Consider the following 24,058-nt stretch of genomic DNA (forward strand, 5'->3'; position numbering starts at 1 on the left):
AGGGACAGAGAGAATTTCAAGCAGCCTCTCATGGGACTTGATCTGAGCATGGAGCATGGAGCCTGTCCTGGGGCTTGAACTCACAGCCTTGAGATCAGGACCTGAGCTAAAATCAAAAGTCAGATGTTCAACCAACTGAGCCCCCTAAGTGTCCCATGCACATTTTAGATGAAAGTCTGTCTCTGGGCATCTAGAGAAGATTTACAATTACTGGTCATTTCATACCAAGGTAGAAACAATAAAATGAAAACCAACACTGTACCTTTAATTCCCATGAGGCAAGTGAAATACAGAAAAATTTGCATTTTAAGCTTTTATGAATTTTGCTATAAGTCTAATATGGCATCAAAAAGTATAATACATTCAATGTTCTTGTTTTTTTCTTCTTTACAATCAGTTAAAAAACTAATACCATCTACAGCAACAATGAACTATTTAACAGAATTATGTAATGGTTAATGTTCTGTGGCTAGAAAAATCAATATTCGTGGATGTATTTAAGTAAAATAATAATACAAACATTGTATTCAGAGCTGTTCATAGTAAGTACTTCTAGAGTTTTACTTTTGTCACTTCTAAACAATGCAAGAATTTTCTTATTGATGACTGACTTGAGATTTTTTTAAATGTTTGGATGATTTTGAATTGTTCATTCTCTTTTAATCATCTAGCCACTGAAATGCTGAACATATTTCAGACCTTTAAGAAAGCTGGAAGTGAGATCAGCAAGATGGCTGATTGAAGCCCAAAACCTCATCCCCTATAGAGAAACTGAATGAACAACAACAGTGTATGGTCCAAAAAACTTTTAAGAAAACTTCAAGCCAGAAGGGCATGGTATGGTATATTCCTAGTGCTGAAAGAAAAAAACGTTCACCAAGAATACTATATCCAGCAAAACTGCCCTTCAGAGATGAGAGAGAAAGATCTTCTCAGATAAACAAAAGCTGAGAGAGTTCACCACTACTAAAGCTGCCTGACTAGAAATGTTAATTAAAAGCTTCCAGTTGAGATGAATGGGCACTGAATGAATATATGAAGCTCTCTGGTAAAGGTAAATATATAGACAAATACCGAATCTCATAACACTGTAATAGTGGTGCATATATCACTTTTAATTCTGGTATAAAATTTAAGAGATAAAAGCATAAAAAAACTATAACTATAAAACTATTTGAATGAATAAAAATATAAAAAGATGTATTTATGAAATCAGTAACATAAGGTGGGAAGGAGAAGTAAAGGGACAGATTTTTTTTTGGATATGATTGAAGTTAAGTTGCTACTAGTTTAAAACACTGTTAAAACTGTAAGATGTATTATGTAATCCCCATGGTAACCACAAAGAAAAATATCCATAGAAGAAACACAAAAGGAAATAAGGGACTCAAAATGTGTCACTACAAAAAAAACCATTGAAACACAAGGGAAGGCAGCAAGAGAAGAGAAGAAGAACAAAATGAAAAACATACAGAAAATACTTCAAAAATGGCAGTACCAAGTCCTTCCCTATCAGTAATTTTTTAAAAATGTAAATGGACGAAACTCTCCCATCAAGAAGCATGGAACAGCTGAATGGATTAATAAAAAACAAGATCCAAGTATATACTCCTCCCTAGAAACTTACTCTAGACATCCAGACGGATATAGGCTGCAGGAGGAAAGACTGAAGGAGATAGTCCATGCAAATAGGATCCAAAGGCAGTAAGGGTGGTTATGCTTATATCAGACTAAATAGAAGAATGTTACATAAAAAGTTCTATTCACCAGGAAGATACAGCAACTACAAATATATATGTGCCTAACAGCACAGCACCTAAATATGTGAAGAAAACTGACAGAATTGAAGGGAGAAACAGACAGTAACACAATAATAGTAGAAGATTTCAATACTTCACTCTGAATAATGGATAGAGCAACCAGATAGATCAGTAAGGAAACGGAGGACTTGAATAACATCATAGACTAACTGGACCTAAGAGACATAGACAGAACCGTCCAGCCAACAACAGCAGAATAATCATTCCCAAGTATTACACATTCCCATATATACACTCAAGAGCACATGGAATATTCTCCAGGACAGATCACATGTTAGGGCACAGCACTAGTTTTAACAACTTTAAGAATATTAAAATCGTACCAAGAAACATTATGATGGAATGAAAGTAGAAAGGAAAACTGGACTATTCACAAATATAAGGAAATTAAATAGCATACTCTTGAGCAACTAGTAGGTCAAGGAAGAAAGCTAAAGGGTAATTAGATAATATTGTGAGACAAATGAAACAAAAGCACAACATACCAAACATGGGCTGTAGCAAAAGCAAGACCAAGAGGAAATTTTATAGCAATAAATGTCTACACTACAAAAAGAAGAAAGAGGGGCACCTGCATGGCTCAGTCGGCTAAGCAGCCAACTCTTGATTTCTGGTCAGATCATGATCTTAGGATCCTGGGATCCGCTGGCATCAGGCTCTGTGCTCAGCGGGGAGTCTGACTAAGAATTCTCTATCTCTTCCTCTCCCCTCTGTCCCTTTCTTCCTCCCCCACCCTTAAATAAACCTTTAAAAAGAAGAAGAAAAAGAAAAAGAAGAGAGACTGCAAATAAACATCCTAACTTTACAACTCAAGGAACTAGAAAAAGGAACAAACTAAAAGCAAAGTGGGCATAAAGAAATAAATAATGAATATTAGAACAGAAATAAGTGGAATAGGGGCAGCCGGGTGGCTCAGTCGTTTAGCGACTGCCTTTGACTCAGGTCATGAATCCAGGATCCTGGGATGGAGCCCCACATCAGGCTCCCTGCTGGGCAGGAAACCTGCTTCTTCCTTTCCCACTCCTCCTAACTGTGTTCCCTCTCTCGCTGTGTCTCTCTCTGTCAAATAAATAAGAAATACGTGGAATAGAGAGTAAAGAACAAGACAAAAATTTATAAAAAAAAAAAAAAAACTTAGAGTTTTTAAAAAGACTTTATTTATTGATTTGAGAAAGAAAGAGATCATGAGCATGTGCTCACCCTTGAGCACGAAGAGAGGGGAGGGGCATAAGGAGAGGGAGAGGGAGAAGCAGACTCCCCGCTGAGCAGGGAGCCTGACATGGGGCTCCATCCCAGGACCCTGAGGTCATGACCTGAGCCAAAGGCAGATGCTTAACTGACTGACACACTCAGGTGTCCTGAAACTAAAAGTCAGCAAAACTGACAAATCTTTAGCCTGGACAAAAAAAGTAAGAAGACTCAAGTAATAAAAATCAGAAATGGAAAAGAAGATATTACAAATGATGCCACAGAACAAAAGGTATCATAATAGACTACTATGAACAATGATACACCAACAAATAAGATAGACTGGGAGAAAAGAAAACATTTCTAGAAACACACATGCTATCAAAATTGAGTCTAAAGAAAGAAAAAAATTCTGAAGAGATGTATAACTAGTAAGGAAATTGAATCAATAATCAAAAACTTCTCTATAAAGAGGACCAGATAGCTTCACTGGTAAATTCTACAAACCATTTAAAGAAGAATTAACACAAGTCTTTCTCAAACTCTTCCAAAAAATTAAAGATAACCCTTGAAAACATATTTTATGAGGCCAGCATTATTCTGATACCAAAACCAGAAATACCATGAGGAAACTACAGAGTAATATCCCCGATGAATCTAGAAGACAAGATCTTCAATACAATTTAGCAAACTGGATGCAACAGCACATTAAAAGGATCGTATATCATAACAATGTGGGATTTATCCCTGGGAAGTGACGATGGTTCAATGTATGAAAATCAATGTGATACACCACCTTAGCAGAATAAAGAATAAAAATCACATGATCATCTGAATATATGCAGAAAAATCATTTGGCAAAGTTCAACACACTCATGATAAACATACTCGATAAACTAGGAACATAAATAAATTACCATATGTAATAAAGGCCATAGATGCAAAACCCATAACTCTAACATCCTATTCAACAGTGAAATCCAAAAGCTTTTCAACCAGGAATAAGGCAAGAATGCCCACTCTTACCACTTCAGTACAACATAGTACTGAAAGTCCTAGCTAGAGAAATCAAGCTTTGAAATTAAAAGCATCAAAATTGGAATAAAAAATAAAATGGTTAGTGACATGATCTTATATATAGAAAACCCTATAGATTACACATGCGTGCACACACACAGAATTGATGAATGAATTTAGTAAAATTGTAGAATACAAAATCACCACACAAAAATCAGCTGTGTTTCTATGCACTAACAGTGCATGATCTGAAAAAGAAGTTAGGAAAACAATCCCATTTATAGCAGCATGAAAAAAAATAGGATAAACTTAACCAAGGAGGCAAAAGTCTTGTTCACTAAAAACTACAAAATATTGCTAAAATAAATTATAGAAGACACAAATAAAGGGGAAAATATTCTGTGTTCATGGAGTGTAAGACTTATTGTTCATGGAGTGCAAGACTTACTATGAACAAAACAATCTACAGAATCAATATAATCCATATCAAAATTCCAACAGTATTTTTTACAGAAATAGAAAACAAGAATTTTAAAATATGTATGGAATCTTAAATTACTCCAAAGAGCCAAAACACTCTTGAGGGGGAAAAAAAAAAAAAGCTACAGGTTTCACATTTACTAACTTGAGCCATACAGAGATATGGCAATCAAAACAGTGTGGCACTGATACAAAGACAGATACAGAGAGACCAATGGAACAGAACAGAGATCCCAGGAAAAAACCCCTCATCTATATTTTCAAATGATCTTGGCAAAGGTGCCAAAGCTACACAATGGGGATAGGTCAGTCTCTTTAACAAATGGTATCAGATAGCCACATTCAAAAGAATGTATTTGGACCTCTACCTTAACAGATATTCAAAAATTAGGTCAAAATGGATTAAAAACCGAAGTGTAACACATGAAACTGTAAATCTTCTAGAAGATTTAGGGGGAATGCTTCCTGCCATTGGATTTGGCAATGATTTCTTGGATATGAGAGTAAAAATACAGGCAACCAAAACAAAAATAGATGAATGGGACAACATCAAAATGAAAAGCTACTACATAACAAAAGAAACAATCAACAGAGTAAAAGGCAACCTTGGAAAGGGAGAAAATATCTGCAAACCCTCTAAGTGGTAGTGAGTTAATCTGCAAAATACATAAAGCACTTCTTCAACCTATGAGCAAAAAAAAAATTTTTTTAATGAACAAAGGACTTGAGTAGACATTTCCCCAAAGATAACATAAAAATGACCAACAGGTTTTTCAAAAGATGCTCAACATCACTGATCATCAGGGAAATCAAATCAGAATCACAATGAGTATCACCTCATACCAGTTAGGATGGCTGCTATAGAACAAAAACAAAAACCAGAAAATAACAAGTGTTGGTGAAGATATGAGGAAACTCGAATCCCTGGACACTCTTGGTGGTTTTACAAAATGGTATAGCCACTATGGAACACAGTATAAATGTTTCTCTAAAAATTAAAAGTAGAGCTGTCCTACGATCCAGAAATCCTACTGAATGTATATCCAGAGAACTGAAAACAGGATCTCAAAGAGATGTCTGCACACCCATGTTCACTGCAATGTTATTTACCCAAGAGATAGAAACAACCTAAATGTCCTTCGATGGAGGAGTAGATAAAGAAATGTATAATACACATACAGTAAATTATTATTCAGCCTTTAAAAAGAAGGAAATCCTGGGGCACATGGGTGGCTCAGTTGGTTGAATGACCAGCTCTTGGTTTTGGTTCAGGTCAGGATCTCAGGGACTTGGGCTCCACCCTCAGTGGGGAGTCTGCTTAAGATTCACTCCCTTTCCCTCCATCCTTCTCCCCTACCCCCCAGCTTACTCACTCTTTCTTAATTAAATAAATCTTTTTTAAAGGGAGGTAATCCTGTCATAGGCACTGAGGAACCTTGATTTCATAAATAAACCAGTCACAAAAAGACAAATACTTTATGACTCCACTTAGATGAGTTATCTAAAGTAGCCATACCATTAGAAGCTGAAAGCAGAATGGCGATTGTTAGGGGCTGGAAGGGTTGAAATGATCTGCTGTCCAATGAGTAGAGCGTTTTAGTTTTAAAAGATGAAAATGTTCTAGAAATCCATTGCACAACGATGGGCCTACCATTATCACTATTGTACTGTGCACTTAAAAATGGTTATTTACGATGGTGAATCTTGTTATGTGTTCCTTACCACAAATTAAAAAAAAAAGGAAGAAAAGTTGATTTTTCCCTCCCACCTTCCCATCATCAAAAAATGACTGAACATATGTTACTAAAGCTTTCCAAAAAATTCACCCTTGGGATGAGACAAAGCATGGAAAATCTCAAAACAAATAATTTTCCATAATTTGTGAATAGATGAAAACCATGTTTTAAATAACATAAATGGTATGCAATCTTGAACACATTTGCTTTTGTGAACACCTAAGGAAATAATAGAGGAAGCAATACAACACGCTTATTGACCTTTTATGAGCTTTAGGAAAAGAGAGATATGGAAGAAAACCAATATAGAATTAATACATGAAATGAGAAGTAAACAAAATTAAGTCTGAAATGTATTTTTAGATGGATTACAGATTTTAGTGGCCAAATTTTTTAAAAAGAGGATTATCTATGAGGGTATGTGCTTTTGGGTAAATTGGAAGGGGAGATGAACCATGAGAGACTATGGACTCTGAAAAACAATCTGAGGGGTTTGAAGTGGCGGGGGGGTGGGAGGTTGGGGTACCAGGTGGTGGGTATTATAGAGGGCACAGCTTGCATGGAGCACTGGGTGTGGTGAAAAAATAATGAATACTGTTTTTCTGAAAATAAATAAATTGGGAAAAAAAAAAGATTGAATCCTTTGAAATGCACTCACAGCAACTTAGAGAAAAGCAGGTGCTAAAGTGATTCCTTGATATTCCTACTATCTCTTTAATTTTGTGATTTTACAGAAGACTATATTTAAAGACTGAGCTTGAGAATTTTCAGTGTTGCTTCAATATTGGATCAGACTCCAGATCTTGTCTGTGGACCCCATGCTGCTAGTCTCCCCTCATTTGCCAGTGATTCCCTGTCTCGTCTGTATCCTTAGATAGATAACCAGACTTCACATTTCCTTCATTTTCAAGAGATATCCTTTTTCTTTGCAGCTCCCAAGCCAGCCAGAATCCAGAGCCTGCCTGTGTCCAGAAAGAAAGGTTGCACAATTTTTCTATGCGAGTGATTCTTGACTTCAGTTATTAGATATCTGGCATATTTCTAGTTACTTCAAGAAACAATCCAAATGTCTCCCAAAAAATCTTAAAAAAATGTGCTTTACTTAGATTAAAGAGATGCCTGTTAATATGTTTTCAGTTGCCACATAATGAGTACAGTACTAAACTATTTCAATGATTCCATTTGACTGTCGCAGCTTTAGGAAGATGTACTGCTGTCCTCGTAATACATAAATCTGAAACCAAGTTTCAACATCCAGAAATAATAGATGCTAATTGAAAACAAAAAAGGAAATAGAGGAAATCCTGATATTTTTACATGTTTTATTCTGCTTTACTAAAAGATAAATGACATTTCTTGGTAAACTTTACAGTGCTATCAATCACAAACATCCGAATCTCTCCCAGCTTTCGAAAAAAGAACAAAATGCCGCTCTGATCTTCAGGACTCTTCAAGCCATTGCCACATTCCTTTGTCACCCTTCATGGCCCAGCTTTGTGAAAACAGACTGAGTTCTCCACTCCCCTCCCCAATTTGCTCTGCACTTCCCTGTACTTTGGCTTCTAAAATAAAAGTTCTAGACACTTCATTCTCCCTACTGTTCCCCATCCTCTCCAAAGTTACTAAATTTTATTTGGCTGCACACAGTTTCTGGAAACAGCCACAGTTGACTCTGGAGAGCATTTAGGTGGTCTCAGCTCCTGGTTTCTATTCTTGGCCAAATTCTGAACTGTTTTACCAGAGCAAACTTGTTCTCCAGACTTTCCTTTCTGGACTCTCCCAGCTCCTGATGTGGCTAGTTGTGTCATTTTATTTTATTATCTTATCCTTTTTATTTGATGCATAGACTTAATTTTTTAAGAAGTACCTTCTTCTCTACCATGTTCTTACCTCCTCATGCCAAGATGACATCCTTAGACTACCTCAGGCAACACTCCTCAACTCCAAGGGTGAGAGAGGTTCTTTGAGTACTGGGTGACAGCCCATCACCTCATGCACTTCCCCTTTGGGGACAGGCCTCTGACAGAGCTAGCTGTGACATTTCGGTCTGTATCTCATCTAATCTCTGCTGCCAATTAGCAATTGTTGACCACCACTTCTTGCTTTTTGAATGAATCACTTTCCTGTCCAACACTACCCTCCCAGGAATTATCAGTGGTGCCCCTGCCAGCCCCCCAACCTCAGTCTCTTGGTAGATACATTACTTCAACCCCTGTAAAATATTGCCATTACTTTGGATTTCTTCCAGGCCTTCTCTCTACCCCTTCCCTTGGCCTGTGTGCATAATTATGTGGAAGTTTCCACCAATTCACAATGTCTGGTATATCTTCAAAAACCTCATTTAATTGGTTGGGGTTGTGGATGTCTAGGTAGTAGTAATTTTTAAAAGCCCCCCAAGTGTCTCTATGGTGATTTACCACATGGATTACCACAGCATCCTCCTAACTCAGATCTCTCCCCAGGCCTTCACCAGACCTCCAAAGTCAGCTGGATATAAAAGCTGTTTTGTCACTCTTTTGGTAATTTAAAGGCCATCAATATCACACTGGAAAGCTCACAAGAGCCTCTACACTGTTTAGGATTAACAAGCAACTATCTGATTTTGAGCTTGGCTTCCTGTGTCCTTTGTTCTACAAAGAAAGACCGCATCATCCTGGCATAACTATTGTAATCCACTTGGCAATCATAGTTCTTCGTATACATAAAAACTGACATTCTGACCTATGTATCAGACTCTTTATTATTTGTTAGTATGTCCCAACCCTGGGGGACGAACTCCCTGGCCTGTTAATAAAATGAGGTCTTGAACCTATAATGGCTGAGGCCCAGGTATAAGACAGGTTAATTGGCAAAGATGAAAGCTGCCTTACAAAGCATTTATCATTTTTTTTAATTTGTTTTATTTATTTTAGAGAGAGACAAACAGAGCATGAAAGAAGGTGCAGAGGGAGAGGGAGACAGTCTCAAGCAGACTCCCAGCTGAGCATGTAGCCCAATGCGGGGCTCAATCTCAGGACCCTGAGATCATGACCTGAGCCAAAACCAAGAGTCAAGTCTTAACCAACTGAGCCATGCAGGTACCCCAAGATGTTTATCTCCATCTGAGACAGGCTAACCCCTTCTAAGGCATTCTTTTCTGTCTCCTCCAGAGCTATCTTAGTGGGAGGAAAGGTGAGGAAATTCCACTCTGTTTGTAAACAGCTGGCTAGATAGCACTCACACCAACAAGTTTCATTCAAAATATGAGACTGGCCTTAAATAAAATAATGAAAAAGGGATGACAGGTAATATTTGCTTCTCTTTTTTTCATCATCATAAAAATGTATATGTTGGCCCCTTTTCCAAAGTTCTGGATGACATAAATTATGGGAATTCTTCCCACAACTTCCACAGTTATGGGAAATTTGTCACCTTAAAAAGTACAATTATTATCTTGTTTGGAGTCAGAACAGAGCAGAAGGAAATAATGGGGATTTAAACACTGCAAGTATTTCACTGTTTTATAGAATAGCTATGTAATAACTAATTGCTCTGGTAGGAATTTGTACCCAGTGAACCTGAGAGAATTCAATGAAGGATTTGAGACAGAGGAGGATAGCAATAAGAACAATAAAAACAATGACAAGCAGTGTATGGCCTCATTTAATCCTTATAGTAGCCGTGTGAGGAAATCATTATCCTGTCCACTTTATAGGAGTAGAAAGAGAGCTTGTTCACTGTGAGTGTGACCCACTCAGCTACACTAACTTCTCTCACACAATCTGCCACATCCATGTGCCTGGCTTACCAAGAAAGAGCCCAAATTTACTGGATCAGTTGCAAGAAGACCAGAGAAGGGGTTGTCCGCTGAGCCACCAAGATTAGATTTGTATATGATACAAAATTAAATAAACATAATTGACTAGTTAGAATGCCCCCATGGGTCATCGTGTTTTAATTTTATTTCAACATTTTTAAGGTCTGAGCATTTACTTTCAACTACAGTACCCACACCATTAATAATGTCATTTTCCTCCCTCATGGGAACTAAAAGAAATACATGAAGTTGTAAACAGTCCTCACTGGAGACTGTGCTGCTGATTCAGCCTCATCATCAGAGCACTGAAAGTGAAACAAGAAATAAATGCTGGCTTCTAGAAGGTTCATTTAAATTGTTTAATGGATTGAAACACCACATACAATGAAGTGGTTTATTTTTCCCTTCAAAAAATTCAGGGCAGTTCAATTTCCTCCCACCTGGGTCAAAGAGGAACAGACTCAAGAGTAAAGAGAGGGGAATCACTTGGCTTTCAACTCTCTTCCCCATTAGTGTAGAGGCAGCCTCTCTCTTGGAGGCAAAAGGTATCTGGGAGAGTGACTCTTTGGGTAACTGAACACATCATGACCAACTCTCAAAGAGATTTTACCTATAAAAGAGCTGCTTTTCAAACAGGAACTATACACTGAGCTAGTTATCATTTTAACAGTTGATGTTAAGTTTAACGTTGTCAGTTGATGAATACAATGTCTGTTCTTTTTTAAGACTTTTATTTACTTATTTGTCAGAAAGAGAAAGACAGCGTGCAAGCAGGGGGAGTGCCAGGCAGAGAGAGAGGGAGATGCAAACTCCCCACTAAGCAGGGAGCCAGACAAGGGGCTTGATCCCAGGACCCCAGGATCATGACCTGAGCTGAAGGCAGAGGCTTAATTAACTGAGTGCCCCAGGCACCCCAGATGAATGCAATGTTAATCAAGACTCAAACCTGTGACCTTTCCAAGAAAGAAATTTAAACAAATATAAATACATCTGAGTTACTTATTTTAACTTTTCATTTTCTTAAAAGAATATTTAAATGTTAAAATTAGTTTGGGATGATGAAAATATATGATAATACAAAAAATAATTCATTCATGATGTCAAGTGATAATTAGTGGTAAGATATTTGAGTAACCCACAGAAAATTTAAACTTCCAATAAGCACATGTTTTTTCATTTGAAAATAAACTTAGGGGTGCCTGGGTAGCTCATTCAGTTAAGAGTCTGACTTTGGCTCAGGTCATGATCTGGCTCCCTGCTTACTGGGGAGTTTGCTTCTCCTTCTCCCCTCTCCCTACTGCATGCACTCTCTCTCTCTCGTTCTCTCTCTCTCAAATAAATAAATCTTTAAAAAAAAAAGTTTAAAACTGAAGACATTTGTGGGAAGAAATAATCCTGAAAGCTATAAAATTATTAAATAATTTATATCAAGGCCATTCAAGCACTAATCAATGGATTTACAGTCTTTTAAAACCACTGGAATTTAAAAGCAAAACAAAACAAAACACCTTTTGATGTCTATACGATCTGGCAGTCTGAACTGAATTTGGGTCTAGGTGAAGCTTTGGCCTGCTTGAAATGTCCATCAATATGTTACACACCTTGTCAGTGTTTTTCACAGGAGGTTATGAAACCTTGCTGAACCAGGTGTAGGTTAATGGCATCTAATCAAATTCAACAGCCTACTTAACTGTCATCTTTTCCTTCTCTTTCTCCTTCCTGTTTGATGCAAAGTTGAGTTTTTCTCTCAGTGTAGACTTTATGACCTTCATACGTCATAGTTAACTCTTCTCAGCAAGGTCCCAACCTGTTGCTTCAGATGTCTTGAAATATACCTACCTGAATGTTTATGCATTCCACATACTCATAATACAACCACAAGTATTTCTAGTTGTCTTAATGTATAAGATTTAATATATAGATTTTTAGAGCCTTAAGTGTTATTAAAAAGTAACAGTTAAATTTAATTCAGTAATTCTAAATACAAGAGGATTAAGAAGGACAGCTCCTATTGGAGGTGAAAGGAAAAGGTGATGTGGACAGCAGGATGAAGGCTTCCTATCCATTAATTCATTAGCTTTCCTGACTGAAGCTCAAACAGGAGGCACACCTTCAGAGGTGAGAAAGTAATTTGTTCTTCACTGTTTTCTGCACTCACTTTTTATCTCAGACTAGGTTACTCTTAACCATATTGATTAATCCAGTAGTGATGGTTGCAAGTACAATGAAGGCGTGCAGATTTGATGAGACACTGCCTGAGTGAGGGGCAAGATGCTAAAATCAAGGTCATTTCCTGCCATAAGGGTCACCTCCTATCAACAGAGTGAACCTATGACATAACAATGAACAGCACATGGCAAAAATGAAAACAGGTGCAAATCTTACACTCCCATAGCAATTTTTATTAGTGTGATTTAAATTCACTCCTGAATTCAACCACAAATGTTATACTTGCTAATCCATAACTTAATTTCATATTGAAATGTTTTCTCTGGGGTGCTTTAAATATTGACTCTTATTTAGGTTTAATTCTGCAAACAAGTTGATTCTGGGTGACTTGAGAAAGAATCTTCTAGCACTTAGAGAAAGCCCAGGCATGTTACTTGATATTTAGAAATTTCATTCACTAACATCACAAAGTGTGATTACAATGATGACATCCAGACTCATTCTTTTGAGGAGTAATATACTTAATGCCTATTACTCTGCTGAATTTATACTGGATGTGAACATTCAATGGTAGTGGTTGGAAACCATATTATGTGAAGGACAACTGAATGACTTAAAGAAGGGGAAACTACGTTAAGTCAAAGTCCCCCAGGTGGTCTGTTAGTCCTTGGACCTCCTTTCCTATTATTCTTGCTCTTGCTTACTCTGGTCCTGTCACACAGTCCTCTTTGCTGTTTACTGAACAAACCAGGAAAGCTACCACTACATTTTCTTTTTTTAAATACTCTACCTCCAAATATACTGTCTCCTCTCTTGAGGTCTTTGCCCAAATGCGCCCGCTCCATGATGCCCGCCCTTACCTACTATTTAAAACTGCAATTTGCCCCTCACTTCAGACCTCCCAATTCCTTCTTCCCTTGCTCAGCTTTTTATTTACTCAATGACTCTTGTCACCGTCTAAATACACTATAGTTATTTATCAGGTTCATTGACACTGTCCGTCTGTCCCTGCTACTCAAGGATTAGTTCACCAATATATCCCAGTAGAAAAGTACCTGGTACTGGATACTCATTTTTAAAAAAATGCTTCAGGGGTGCCTGGGTGGCTCAGTGGATTAGGGCCTCTGCCTCCGGCTTGGGTCATGATCTTGGGGTCCTGGGATCGAGCCCCGCGTTGGGCTCTCCGCTTAGTGGGGAGCCTGCTTCCCTTCCTCTCTCTCTCTGCCTGCCTCTCTGCCTACTTGTGATCTCTGTCAAATAAATAAAATCTTAAATAAATAAATAAATAAATAAATGAAATTAAAATGCTTCATGGAAAGAGCAAATAAAATATCTGGAAAGTGACTGTGTAGAGCAGTGGAGTGTTCCAGAGGGCAGAACTAGATTTATGGAGAGACTGAAAGGATGCAGAGCAAGGTTCCACATACAAATGACTTCCCAAATGAAGAGATTTTCCAATGTTGCCCTGAAGTCAAATCACCTGCAGAGCTTGTTAGAAACAATTCTTGGACTTCAGACCTAATGACGCAGAACCTTCATGAGAGAGTTACAAATCATTTGCTTCACACCCAATTTCAAGAACCACCCTTCTAAACTCTCAGTCACCAAAATATTCAAGGAGAGATGGAAAGACTGAATATCAAAGATGTTTAGAGAAATGTTCATATCTGTACTGCAGACGGAAGGCTGGGCTCAAAGATTCTGTAATGTTTTAAAGATTTTATTTATTTATTTGACATGAGTGTGGGAGACAGAGGAGAAGCAGGAGAAGAAGCAGGGGAAGCGAGGGAAGTAGCCTGAGCAAGGAGCCTGAGTGGGACTCAATTCCAGGACTTGAGCTGAAGGCAGACACTTAACTAAGCCACCGCAGCACCCCAAAATTCTACAATTTTATCAGATCAATTTCAAGATTGATTAATGTACTGTATTTTGCGCTATACTATTTAGAAAATGTTAACTTTACTTTCCATCAGGCTCTGCTCCAGTGTTGGAATGTATGCCTCTTAAGAGTAATAGAAATATAGCTCTAGGGAGTATCTCATTTGTTTAACATGTAACGCTTCTATGGAAGTCTCATTACACATAAGAATATAAGTTGTTGGGACACCTGGGTGACTCAGTCTGTTAAGCATCTGCCTTTGGCTCAGGTCATGATCCCAGAGTCTTAGGATCAAGCCCCACATAGGGCTTACTGCTCTGTGGTCTGCTTCTCCCTCTCCTTCTGCCCCTCCCCTTTCACTCATGCTCTGTCTCTCGCTTTCTCTCTCAAATAAAAAAATAAAATCTTAAAAAAGAAAGAATGTAAGTTGGAAATTTCTGACTTAGTTTGGAAGTCACTATTATTTCCTTTAATTGAGATAACTGCAATTGACTTTTGATTATGTTTAGAATTAGAATTCTAAATTAGGATAATTTAGAAATGAGAGGTCTTCTGAGGAAAGCAACCTATGGGATTATCATAATTCCAAAAAAGGGTCAAAGTCAAGTTAATAACCTGCAATTGAAAATAACCCTAATTTAATATTCAGTGTTAAACTGAATATTCTCTTTTCATAGAGAAGGCAGTATAATATGTGTAACATAGATATTTTCACTCTGACATAAATAAATCAATTTCAGAAAAATGTCACGTTGCCTGATTTCAAGCTTTACTACAAAGCTGTGATCACCAAGACAGCATGGTACTAGCACAAAACAGACACACAGACCAGTGGAACTGTGTGGAGAGCCCAGATATGGACCCTCAACTTTATGGTCAAATAATCTTCAACAAAGCAGGAAAAAATATACAGTGGAAAAAAGACAGTCTCTTCAATAAATGGTGCTGGGAAAATTGGACAGCTATGTGTAGAAGAATGAAACTCAACCATTCTCTTACACCGTACACAAGGATAAACTTGAAATGGATAAAAGACCCCAACATGAGACAGGAATCCATCAGAATCCTAGAGGAGAACATAGGCAGTAACCTCTTCAACATCGGCCACAGCAACTTCTTTCAAGATATGTCCCCAAAGGCAAAGGCAAAAATGAATTTCTGGGACTTCATCAAGATCAAAAGCTGCACAGCAAAGGAAACAGTCAACAAAACAAAGAGGCAACCCACGGAATGGAAGAAGATATTTGCAAATGACAGTACAGACAAAGGGCTGATATCCAAGATCTATAAAGAACTCCTCAAACTCAACACAAACAAAACAGATAAATCACGTCAAAAAATGGGCAGAAGACATGAACAGACACTTCTCCAAAAAAGACATATAAATGGCTAACAGACACATGAAAAAATGTTCATCATCATTAGCCATCAGGGAGATTCAAATCAAAGCCACATTGAGATACCACCTAACACCAGTTAGAATGGCCAAAATTAATAGGACAGTAAACAACTTGTGTTGGAGAGGATGTGGAGAAAGGGGAATCCTCTTACACTGCTGGTGGGAATGCAAGTTGGTGCAGTCACTTTGGAAAACAGTGTGGAGATTCCTTAAGAAATTAAAAATAGAGGGGTGCCTGGGTGGCTCAGTCATTAAGTATCTGAGTTTGGTTCAGGTTATGATCCCAGAGTCCTGGGATCGAGCCCTGCATCGGGCTCCCTGCTTGGCTGGAAACCTGCTTCTCTCTCTCCCATTCCCCCTACTTGTGTTCCCTCTCTTGCTCTCTCTCTCTCTCTCTCTCTCTCTGTGAAATAAATAAATAAATAAATCTTAAAAAAAAAAAAAAAAAGTAGAGCTACCCTATGAACCTATAATTGCACTACTGGGTATTTATCCCAAAGATACAGATGTAGTGAACAGAAGGGTCATCTGTACCCCAGTGCTCATAACAGCAATGCCACAGTCACCAAACTGTGGAAACTTTTGTATCTACATGGACAGGATTGGAGGAGATTATGCTAAGTGAAATAAGTCAAGCAGAGAGAGTCAATTATCATATGGTTTTGCTTACTTGTGGAGCATAAGGAAAAACACGGAAGACATGGGGAGATGGATAGGAGAAGTGAGTTGGGGGAAATCAGAGGAGGAGACGACCCATGAGAGACTACGGACTCTGAGAAACAAACTAAGGGTTGGAGGGGTGGGGGTGGGGGTTGGGTGAGCCTGGTGGTGGTTATTAAGGAGGGCACATGTTGCATGGAGCACTGGGTATGGTGCATAAACAATGAATTTTGGAACACTGAAAAGAAATTTTTTTAAAAAATGCCTTCTGCAGGTATGGAGAAAGTGAAATTGAATCATGACAAAATGACAAAACTCAAAGAAAAAGTGCCAAGAGCATGTGCACAGCACACTGCACACCTTTAGCAATCAAGCTCCTCCTCTTCGAGTCCATGTGCTTTGCCTGTGGGTGGAAACAATCAGTAGATTCATCTCTTCACTCTCTAGTTAGATATAATTACCCAGGTCAAGTGTATTTTAATTTACAAGTATCTACAGGAAGTTTTTTCACTTTGGGATTAGAAAGATAATTAAAACTGATTTTTTATTTACATTTCCTGTTATGGCATAAATGTAAGGAAGTAATTGGAAAAGAATCCAGCATTATTAGGTAAAATAGTTTCTGTTCACAAAAGCCTGGTCTCAACTGTGCTGAATTCTTTGAGGATCAGATATTACTGCACTGTTCAAAAGCCACTGCTGAGTGTATCAAAATGAATAATGATACTTGTATTAGTAGTTTCTATTTACTACATGCTTACCGTGTGTCTTACACTGTCTTAAGTGCTTTACGTGAACTGGCTTATTCACCTCCCAGAACCTAATGAGGTAGGCATGATTCTTATCCCCAATTTATGGATTAGGAAACTGAGGTTCAGACAGCTTTGACTACCCAATGAGGTGCAATGGCTTACTTCAAATTTAAACTCAGGCAGAGCCCAAGCCTTTAATCACAACATATCTCCTTTTTTTTTTTTTTAAAGATTTAATTTATTTATTTGACAGAGAGAGATCACAAGCAGGCAGAGAGGCAGGCAGAGAGAGAGAGAGGAGGAAGCAGGCTCCCCGCTGAGCAGAGAACCCGATGCAGGACTCGATCCCAGGACCCTGAGATCCTGACCCGAGCAGAAGGCAGCAGCTTAACCCACTGAGCCACCCAGGTGCCCCCATATCTCCTTTTTTATTGTACTTCTAAGAAAGTACTTTAGGAAATGTACACTTGTTAAGGAATTCAGATACATTTATATAAAGGGTTTTTTTGAGGTTGTAAACTGATGTTAACTCAAACGTTAAAAGCCCTAGATGATTTATTTTTCAGTATTTTTACTCTCTGTTGTCTCTAAAGGTTTGCACGTGTGTGTGTATTTTACTATATTTGAAGGTACTGTTCTAATACTATACTATGGGTGAACATTGGCATAACAAAAGTTTGCTGAACTCAGAAATTTGTGACTGAACCCACAATCACAGTCTTGTATAATTCTTAGTTTTAATCACTTTGCCCAAACTGGTACAACACATAAAGACTTGAGGGAACACTCACCTTCATCACAATTCTCAGTCACATTCCCTTTATACAGATGGTGGCTGAAGGAAATCTTTACATCTTCTCCTTGCATGTGAACGACTAAGAGGCCAGCGGTTGTCCTAGCTGGGACCCCCTGGTCCATAACTTGTAACTGCAGCCAGATTGGGAAATATTCCAAAGATGGGTGGTGCTGAAGTTGAACTTCTCCTGTATACTTATCAATAGAAAACACTGACTGGGTCTCTGCAAAACTAAAAATGACAGTTCCATTGGGTCCCAAGTCGGGGTCACTGGCTGTCAGAATAGCAGTCGTCTGGTTAGTAGGTAACTGGGGGGAAAGAAAAATCTCCAAGGGGTTCTGCTCCCAAACTGGGTCATTGTCATTTACATCGGTGACATGTACTTTTATAATGACCGTGGTGCTTCTTGATCCCTGGACACTACAGTCTCTGGCCACAGCCCTAAACGTATGCTGAGATCTGGCTTCTCGGTCCAGGGTGCAGCGGGTTCTCAATGTGCCTGCCACGGCATCAATGGTGAATGCCCCCGAAGCCTCATCCACCAAGAAATACTCAGTTTGTCCATTCAGACCTTCATCCCTGTCCACAGCAGACAGCACAAGAACCTCTGTTCCCACTTGGGCATCTTCTCTCACGGAGGCCTGGTAATGCAGCATAGGAAAGGATGGGCCATGGTCATTGTCATCCAAAACCCTCACCTGCAACTGCACTAGAGAGCTCCTTGGTGGATCCCCCAGATCAGAGCACAGGATGACCAGGGTGAAATGGCTGACTTGCTCCCGGTCCAAAGCACGAGTGGTTGAGAGTTCCCCTGATGTCTCATTGATAGCAAAGTATTCATCCTTATTTCCTTCTGTTAAAGAAAACACATTCAAATTCAACATTCATTCCAATTGAAGAAGTAGCAGCCTTTTGCTAGCTAGATATACATACATATATGATTCATATATATGTCATATGTATTAGTCATATATGATTGTATATATATCATGTATATATACATCATCATATATATGTGTATATTATATATATGATATCCAGTATGTATACATATATATGATATGTATCATATATCTCATATATATATACATAGGATTCATTCTTTCAACAAATATTTATTTCATGATTATCATATCCTAACACTTTTGTAAGTATTGAGGATATAACAGTGATCATGATAAAGTCCTGCCCTCATGAAGCCTCTATTATCAGGGGATAAACAAAATAATATAATTCACTTTTTCTCTTAAATTGAAATAATTAGAACACTTGCTTTGACTGATTTGCAGCAGTATGGATTTTTTACAACTTTTTATATTCATATATTTTTCCTCTTGAGATGAGTAAAATGTATGTTTTATTTGAAATAAAACAATACCAGGCAGGGATAAGAAACAGGATATAACACCCATTTTTAGATAGCAATAAAAAAAAAAATCAACATGTTGATACTAGTATTGTGGATGAAGTGTGATTCTCTTCCACTCTCCGTGTGCCTTGTGCATAAATCATAACACTTCTGTAAGAGATGGGGAACACTTGTTTGTTTCTTCCCTAACATAAGGAATGACAACGTTTTATTCTTCTTTGTAGCCTCCAGAAATATCTTCACTTTACTCTTGCCTATGGTACCAAGCAGAATAAAAGTTAAATATGAACACAGAGACAAAAAGCCTTCAAAGATATTTTAAAGTCATCTTAAAAATTAGTCAGGAAAAAATGTAGTTCAAAGACTTGTTGGCCGTATCTTGGAAGAGGGACATATTCTTGGATCAAGCACACTATTCCAAATAGAGTGGGATCTGGGCACCTGCGTGGCTCCGTCGTTTAAGTGTCTACCTTTGGCTCAAGTCATGATCCCAGGGTCCTGGGATTGAGTCCAGTATCAGGCTCTCTGCTCAGCAGGGAGCCGGTTTCTCCCTCTCCCTCTGCCACTCCCCCTGCTTGTTCACTCACTCTCACTCTCTCTCTCTCTCTCTGTCAAATAAATAAATAAAACCTTAAAAAGAAAAAAGTGGGATTTTACTGGAGTCTGCCAGTGGCATGTGGAGAAGAAGTAGGACAGCATTCAAGAAAACAACAGCCGTAAGTAGTGTTGGGGGCTGAGGAGAAGGGACTTGCATTTGTATTTTGTTCATAAAACATGACTATTGTATACCAAATATAGGGGTGATCAGACAAACCTACGATTCTGTGGCATTCGTCATTGATAAAATGGTTCATTCACTTGGCAGACATTTAAGGAGAACACGCTATGTGTGTGTCGGATGCTGAGAATGGGAGGACAGTAAGGCATGATCTCTGTCTCCAAACATTTCCAGTGCATGAGGAATTGGGGTCAGTACTGGCATATTAAAGTGTGGTGTGAAAATCATACACACAGGGTGCCCAGAAGCACTACAAAGGACATGCAGTCTTGTGTTAGGATGGGCAGGAATGCTTATTAGAAAGAGTGGCATCAAAACTGGTTCCTAAAGCAGAGGGGGCCAGGCTAAAAGTTTTGGAAAGTGTGTTCTAGGCAGAGGGGGAGCCTAAAGGGAGCTTTAGAAATATGAAGACTTAAAACCTGCAAATGTTTTAGTGTAACTAGAGCACAGGGTTCCCTGGGTGTTTGCATGGAGAGAGCAGGGAGAGGGTTGGCACCTGGGAAGACATAAATTTAGGGCATTAAACCATGAAGCATCCTGTGTATACTGCCGAAGAGTCAGCCTTAACATCCATAGGGAGCTCCTGAAGGATTTTAGAAGGGAAAGGGTCATGAATCACATTTCTGTTTTAGGAAGAGGGCTGGGTGACAATGTCAAAGCTTGGTTAGAATACAGGAAAAGTTTAGAGACTATTACAGTAATCAGCTTGAGCAACCGGGAGGTTCTAAATGAATACATGCATAGAGGAAGTGGACACATCCCAAAGATATTAAAGAGAAAAGTAAGGAGGAAGGGTAAAGGAATCATGATGCCTCTTAGGTGAAAGAGTGAAGGACGTTTAGACCAGTTGTGTTTAAAATGAGGTCAGAGTACCCTGGGGTTATATGAAGTTTTCTAAGGAGTATTTGGAAACTGGTAGTGTTAAGGTAATTTCCAGAAGCTCAGTTTACATATTCTTATTGCTAAAATTGTTCTGCCTGAGAAATCACTTAAAATTATGTGTTTGTCTTTCCACATTCCTTTTTTCTTCTTTTTAAAGATTTTATTTATTTGAGAGAGAGAAAGAAAGAAGGAACAAAATCAGGGAGCATAATAGGCAGAAAGAAAGGGAGAGGGGTGCCTGGGTGGCTCAGTGGATTAAAGCCTCTGCCTTCGACTCAGGTCAGGATCCCAGGGTCCTGCGATCTAGCCCCATATCGGGCTCTCTGCTCAGCAGGAAGCGTGCTTCCTCCTCTCTCTTTGCCTGCCTCTCTGCCTACTTGTGATCTCTCTCTGTCAAATAAATAAATAAATAAAATCTTAAAAAATAAAAAAAAAATTAAAAATAAAAGAACAAGCATTAAAAAAAAAAAGAAAGAAAGAAAGAAAGAATGAGAGGGAGAAACAAACTCCCTGCTGGACAGAGATTCCCCACTTAGGGACTCAATCCCGAGGCCCTGGGATCATGACTGGAGGAGAACAAAGGCAAATGCTTAACTGACTGAACCACTTAGGTGCCCCTCCACATTCCTTAATGTTGTTACCTTTCGCATTCTCTCTGTTCTGTCTCTTAAGTATGATGCCTTGGCAGGTGGCTTTGCAGGTCCAGAGTGCTTCTGGAAAGATTTCTGAATCTCTCGGTGTCTGAGGGCACAGAAGTCTCAGCTGTGAGCCTGGCCCTGCAGGTGACCTTGGCTTGTGCAGGGCTCATGGGAGTGAGAGCAGGTAAGGAGCTTGGCTTGACCTTGAATGGGAGCTTTCCCTTGCCTGGGAAGTGGTTTGCATATATTTTTTTAAAAAGTATTTTTTATACTATTTGATATTTTTAAAAGGTGATATAGTCTTTATTATAATGTGTCAATATTTATGATATTCTGAGAGACACTAATTAAACTTCCAATAAAAATTTTTAGTTGATTACTTAAAAATATGTTGTTGAGAGTACATGGGTTTTCAAGATTCCACTAAGGGTAAGTTGAGCGAGGGATGGGCAGAGACTTTGGAAGCCAGACTGTGATGGGGGATGGTGGGAAGGAAGTGATGCTGGATGCAGCTGGGGAAGCATTGGTGATGCAATGTTGTTAGGCATAATAACTGGGTCCTTGAGGTGAAACAATTTGAAATGGGAGGAAAAGATAACTGGGTGTGCTAGAGTAAAGAAAAAAAAAGATTAGTGAATATCAGGTCTGGCCTTGCTATTTGAATTAGCTTTGTTCCACATATTTTATCACTCTGTAAATTATTGAAAACTAATAATAGTGATTCTTGTCCAAGAAATGCAAATTAATTGTGTCTAGTGGAGTATCATTTGTTATTGTCCTGCAGATAGACCTCATCTGCATTTCAGAACTCCTTATTTCCTGTGTGTGTGTGTGTGTGTGTGTGTGTGTGTGTGTGTGTTAGAATTCTCCTTGGACCAATTTTAACATCTTTTCACTTTGCTCATTAATCAATGACTTAAAGAAAAAAATCTTCAGGAATTGTTAATTTTATATTTGTATGAAAGTCACTATTTTATTTTTTTAAAAAAGTGCTTTAATGGGACTTAGATCTCAGATGTAGATAAAGATAGGGAGACATAGGGGTGCCAGTGGGGGCTGAAGATGAGGACCAGATGTAATGATGCAGTAAGAGTGTGTCAATGAGCAAAGTAAAAGAATAAGCACAAAACACCCCTGGAAACTCCAGTAAGTCAGAGGACCACCCACAGAACAAGGACACTGGGAAGGCTTGTCTAGAAAGGCAGACGAAGGATCAGGAGAAAGTGACTTTCTGAAGTCAAGTTGGGACCCAGTGTCCAGGGCATTGTTCGCAAAGGCATAAAGCAGTACAATTAAATTAAGAAAAGACCTGGATCCACTGGATTTAGCAACAAGATCCTAAGTGTCTTTTTGCAAGGGCAGTTTCAGTGGAATACATATTGTAGCAGGCTAAGAAATGAAAGTAAGGTAAAGACATAGAAACCAGAGTGTACACAACGATTTTAAGAAGGTTTATTGTAGAGGTAAAGAGACAGTGAAGGGATGCATCTGAGGGAAGACTTTTCTCAAGATGGGAAGGACTGGTAAATATCGATGGGTAAAAACCAGCAGAAGGGGAAATTTTGACAGTATGAGAAAAAGAAGCAAATAAGCAAACAAACCCTTATGCAGTGAAAGGGGATGGGTGGCACTCTGCAGATTGTTTGTAATTGGTTCTCGACAAGACACATACAGAATTTGGGAGAAAGCATTTAAAAAATCTTGTAGAGGCTTGACAGAATAATTTTATGTCTGCAAAATACCATAATAGATTAAAAAAACTGGGGCTTGCCTTTTGTACGCCTTTGTGGTTTTTTCCTCACAGTAATTCATATTTATTGTATTTTACAAAAATTTCAGTGCACAACAGAACAAAAATTTAAAAAAAAATTCAAACCCTGGTTCTTCATCACAGATTGTTTGGAAAGTTCTAGAAAACAAGAGGAGTTTACAATGGAAAGTACCCAATGCAATAGGCAGAAGAGAAGTAACTGGGCTTATCTATACAAGTTAGTTTGAAAGAGTAGCGTTCTTCTGGATGAAAGTATGACAATACACATAAACATTTAAAATATATATGCTCTTGGACAAGATAACTTCACTTATATTTATCATAAGGAAATAATTGGATAAGTGTTCAACTGCAGCATTTTTATAATAATAAGACTACTGTAATGGTTGATATCTGAAAGACTATAAAAGGGGATGGATGAAATAAGTGATATTTTACATATGCAGTAAGAAGAGACATCATTAGAAATGCTAACATATATGTATGCTTACCGATATGAAAGGTTTACATAGCATATTAAAAATGAGTTTAAAAAATGAGGTAATAAAATAGGATATATGAATTATCTAATATATGTAAAATTGATGTCTCCATTTACCCAGGTTCATGGAGAAGCGTTGCTCAAAATAATAAATGAATTACCCCCACAAGACACAAATATTTTATGTTACTACTGTGGTTTCTCATAAATCTGTATATATATTCTGAACCAATTATATATCATTTTTATAATCAGGCAAAAAAGCAATAAACCTGTTCTCATTTTGGAGTAAAATGGATGGCACATAGAAAATGCCACTGGTTATAGAATTTTTAGCATATAGGAAGTGATAGCTTTCAGAAGCTAGTCCCAAAGCCGTTTTTACAAGAACTAAAAGCAACTTCTCCCCATCAGACGCAGTCTCTGAAGCATTACTCTCTCAACTCC

General features: G+C 38.2%; 1 protein-coding gene across 1 annotated transcript in view; it reads right to left on the reverse strand.

Moving 5' to 3' along the window:
- The window catches only part of DCHS2 (dachsous cadherin-related 2), a 261,399-nt gene that overhangs the window by 38,043 nt on the left and 199,298 nt on the right, over positions 1 to 24,058 (reverse strand). The window contains exon 13 of the mRNA XM_044224647.1: positions 17,688 to 18,545. Coding sequence (XP_044080582.1) covers positions 17,688 to 18,545 — 858 coding nt within the window. The remainder of the gene's footprint in view (positions 1 to 17,687; positions 18,546 to 24,058) is intronic.

This window comes from Neovison vison, chromosome 11 (genome assembly GCF_020171115.1).
Source record: "Neovison vison isolate M4711 chromosome 11, ASM_NN_V1, whole genome shotgun sequence".
Taxonomy (NCBI): Eukaryota; Metazoa; Chordata; class Mammalia; order Carnivora; family Mustelidae; genus Neogale; species Neogale vison.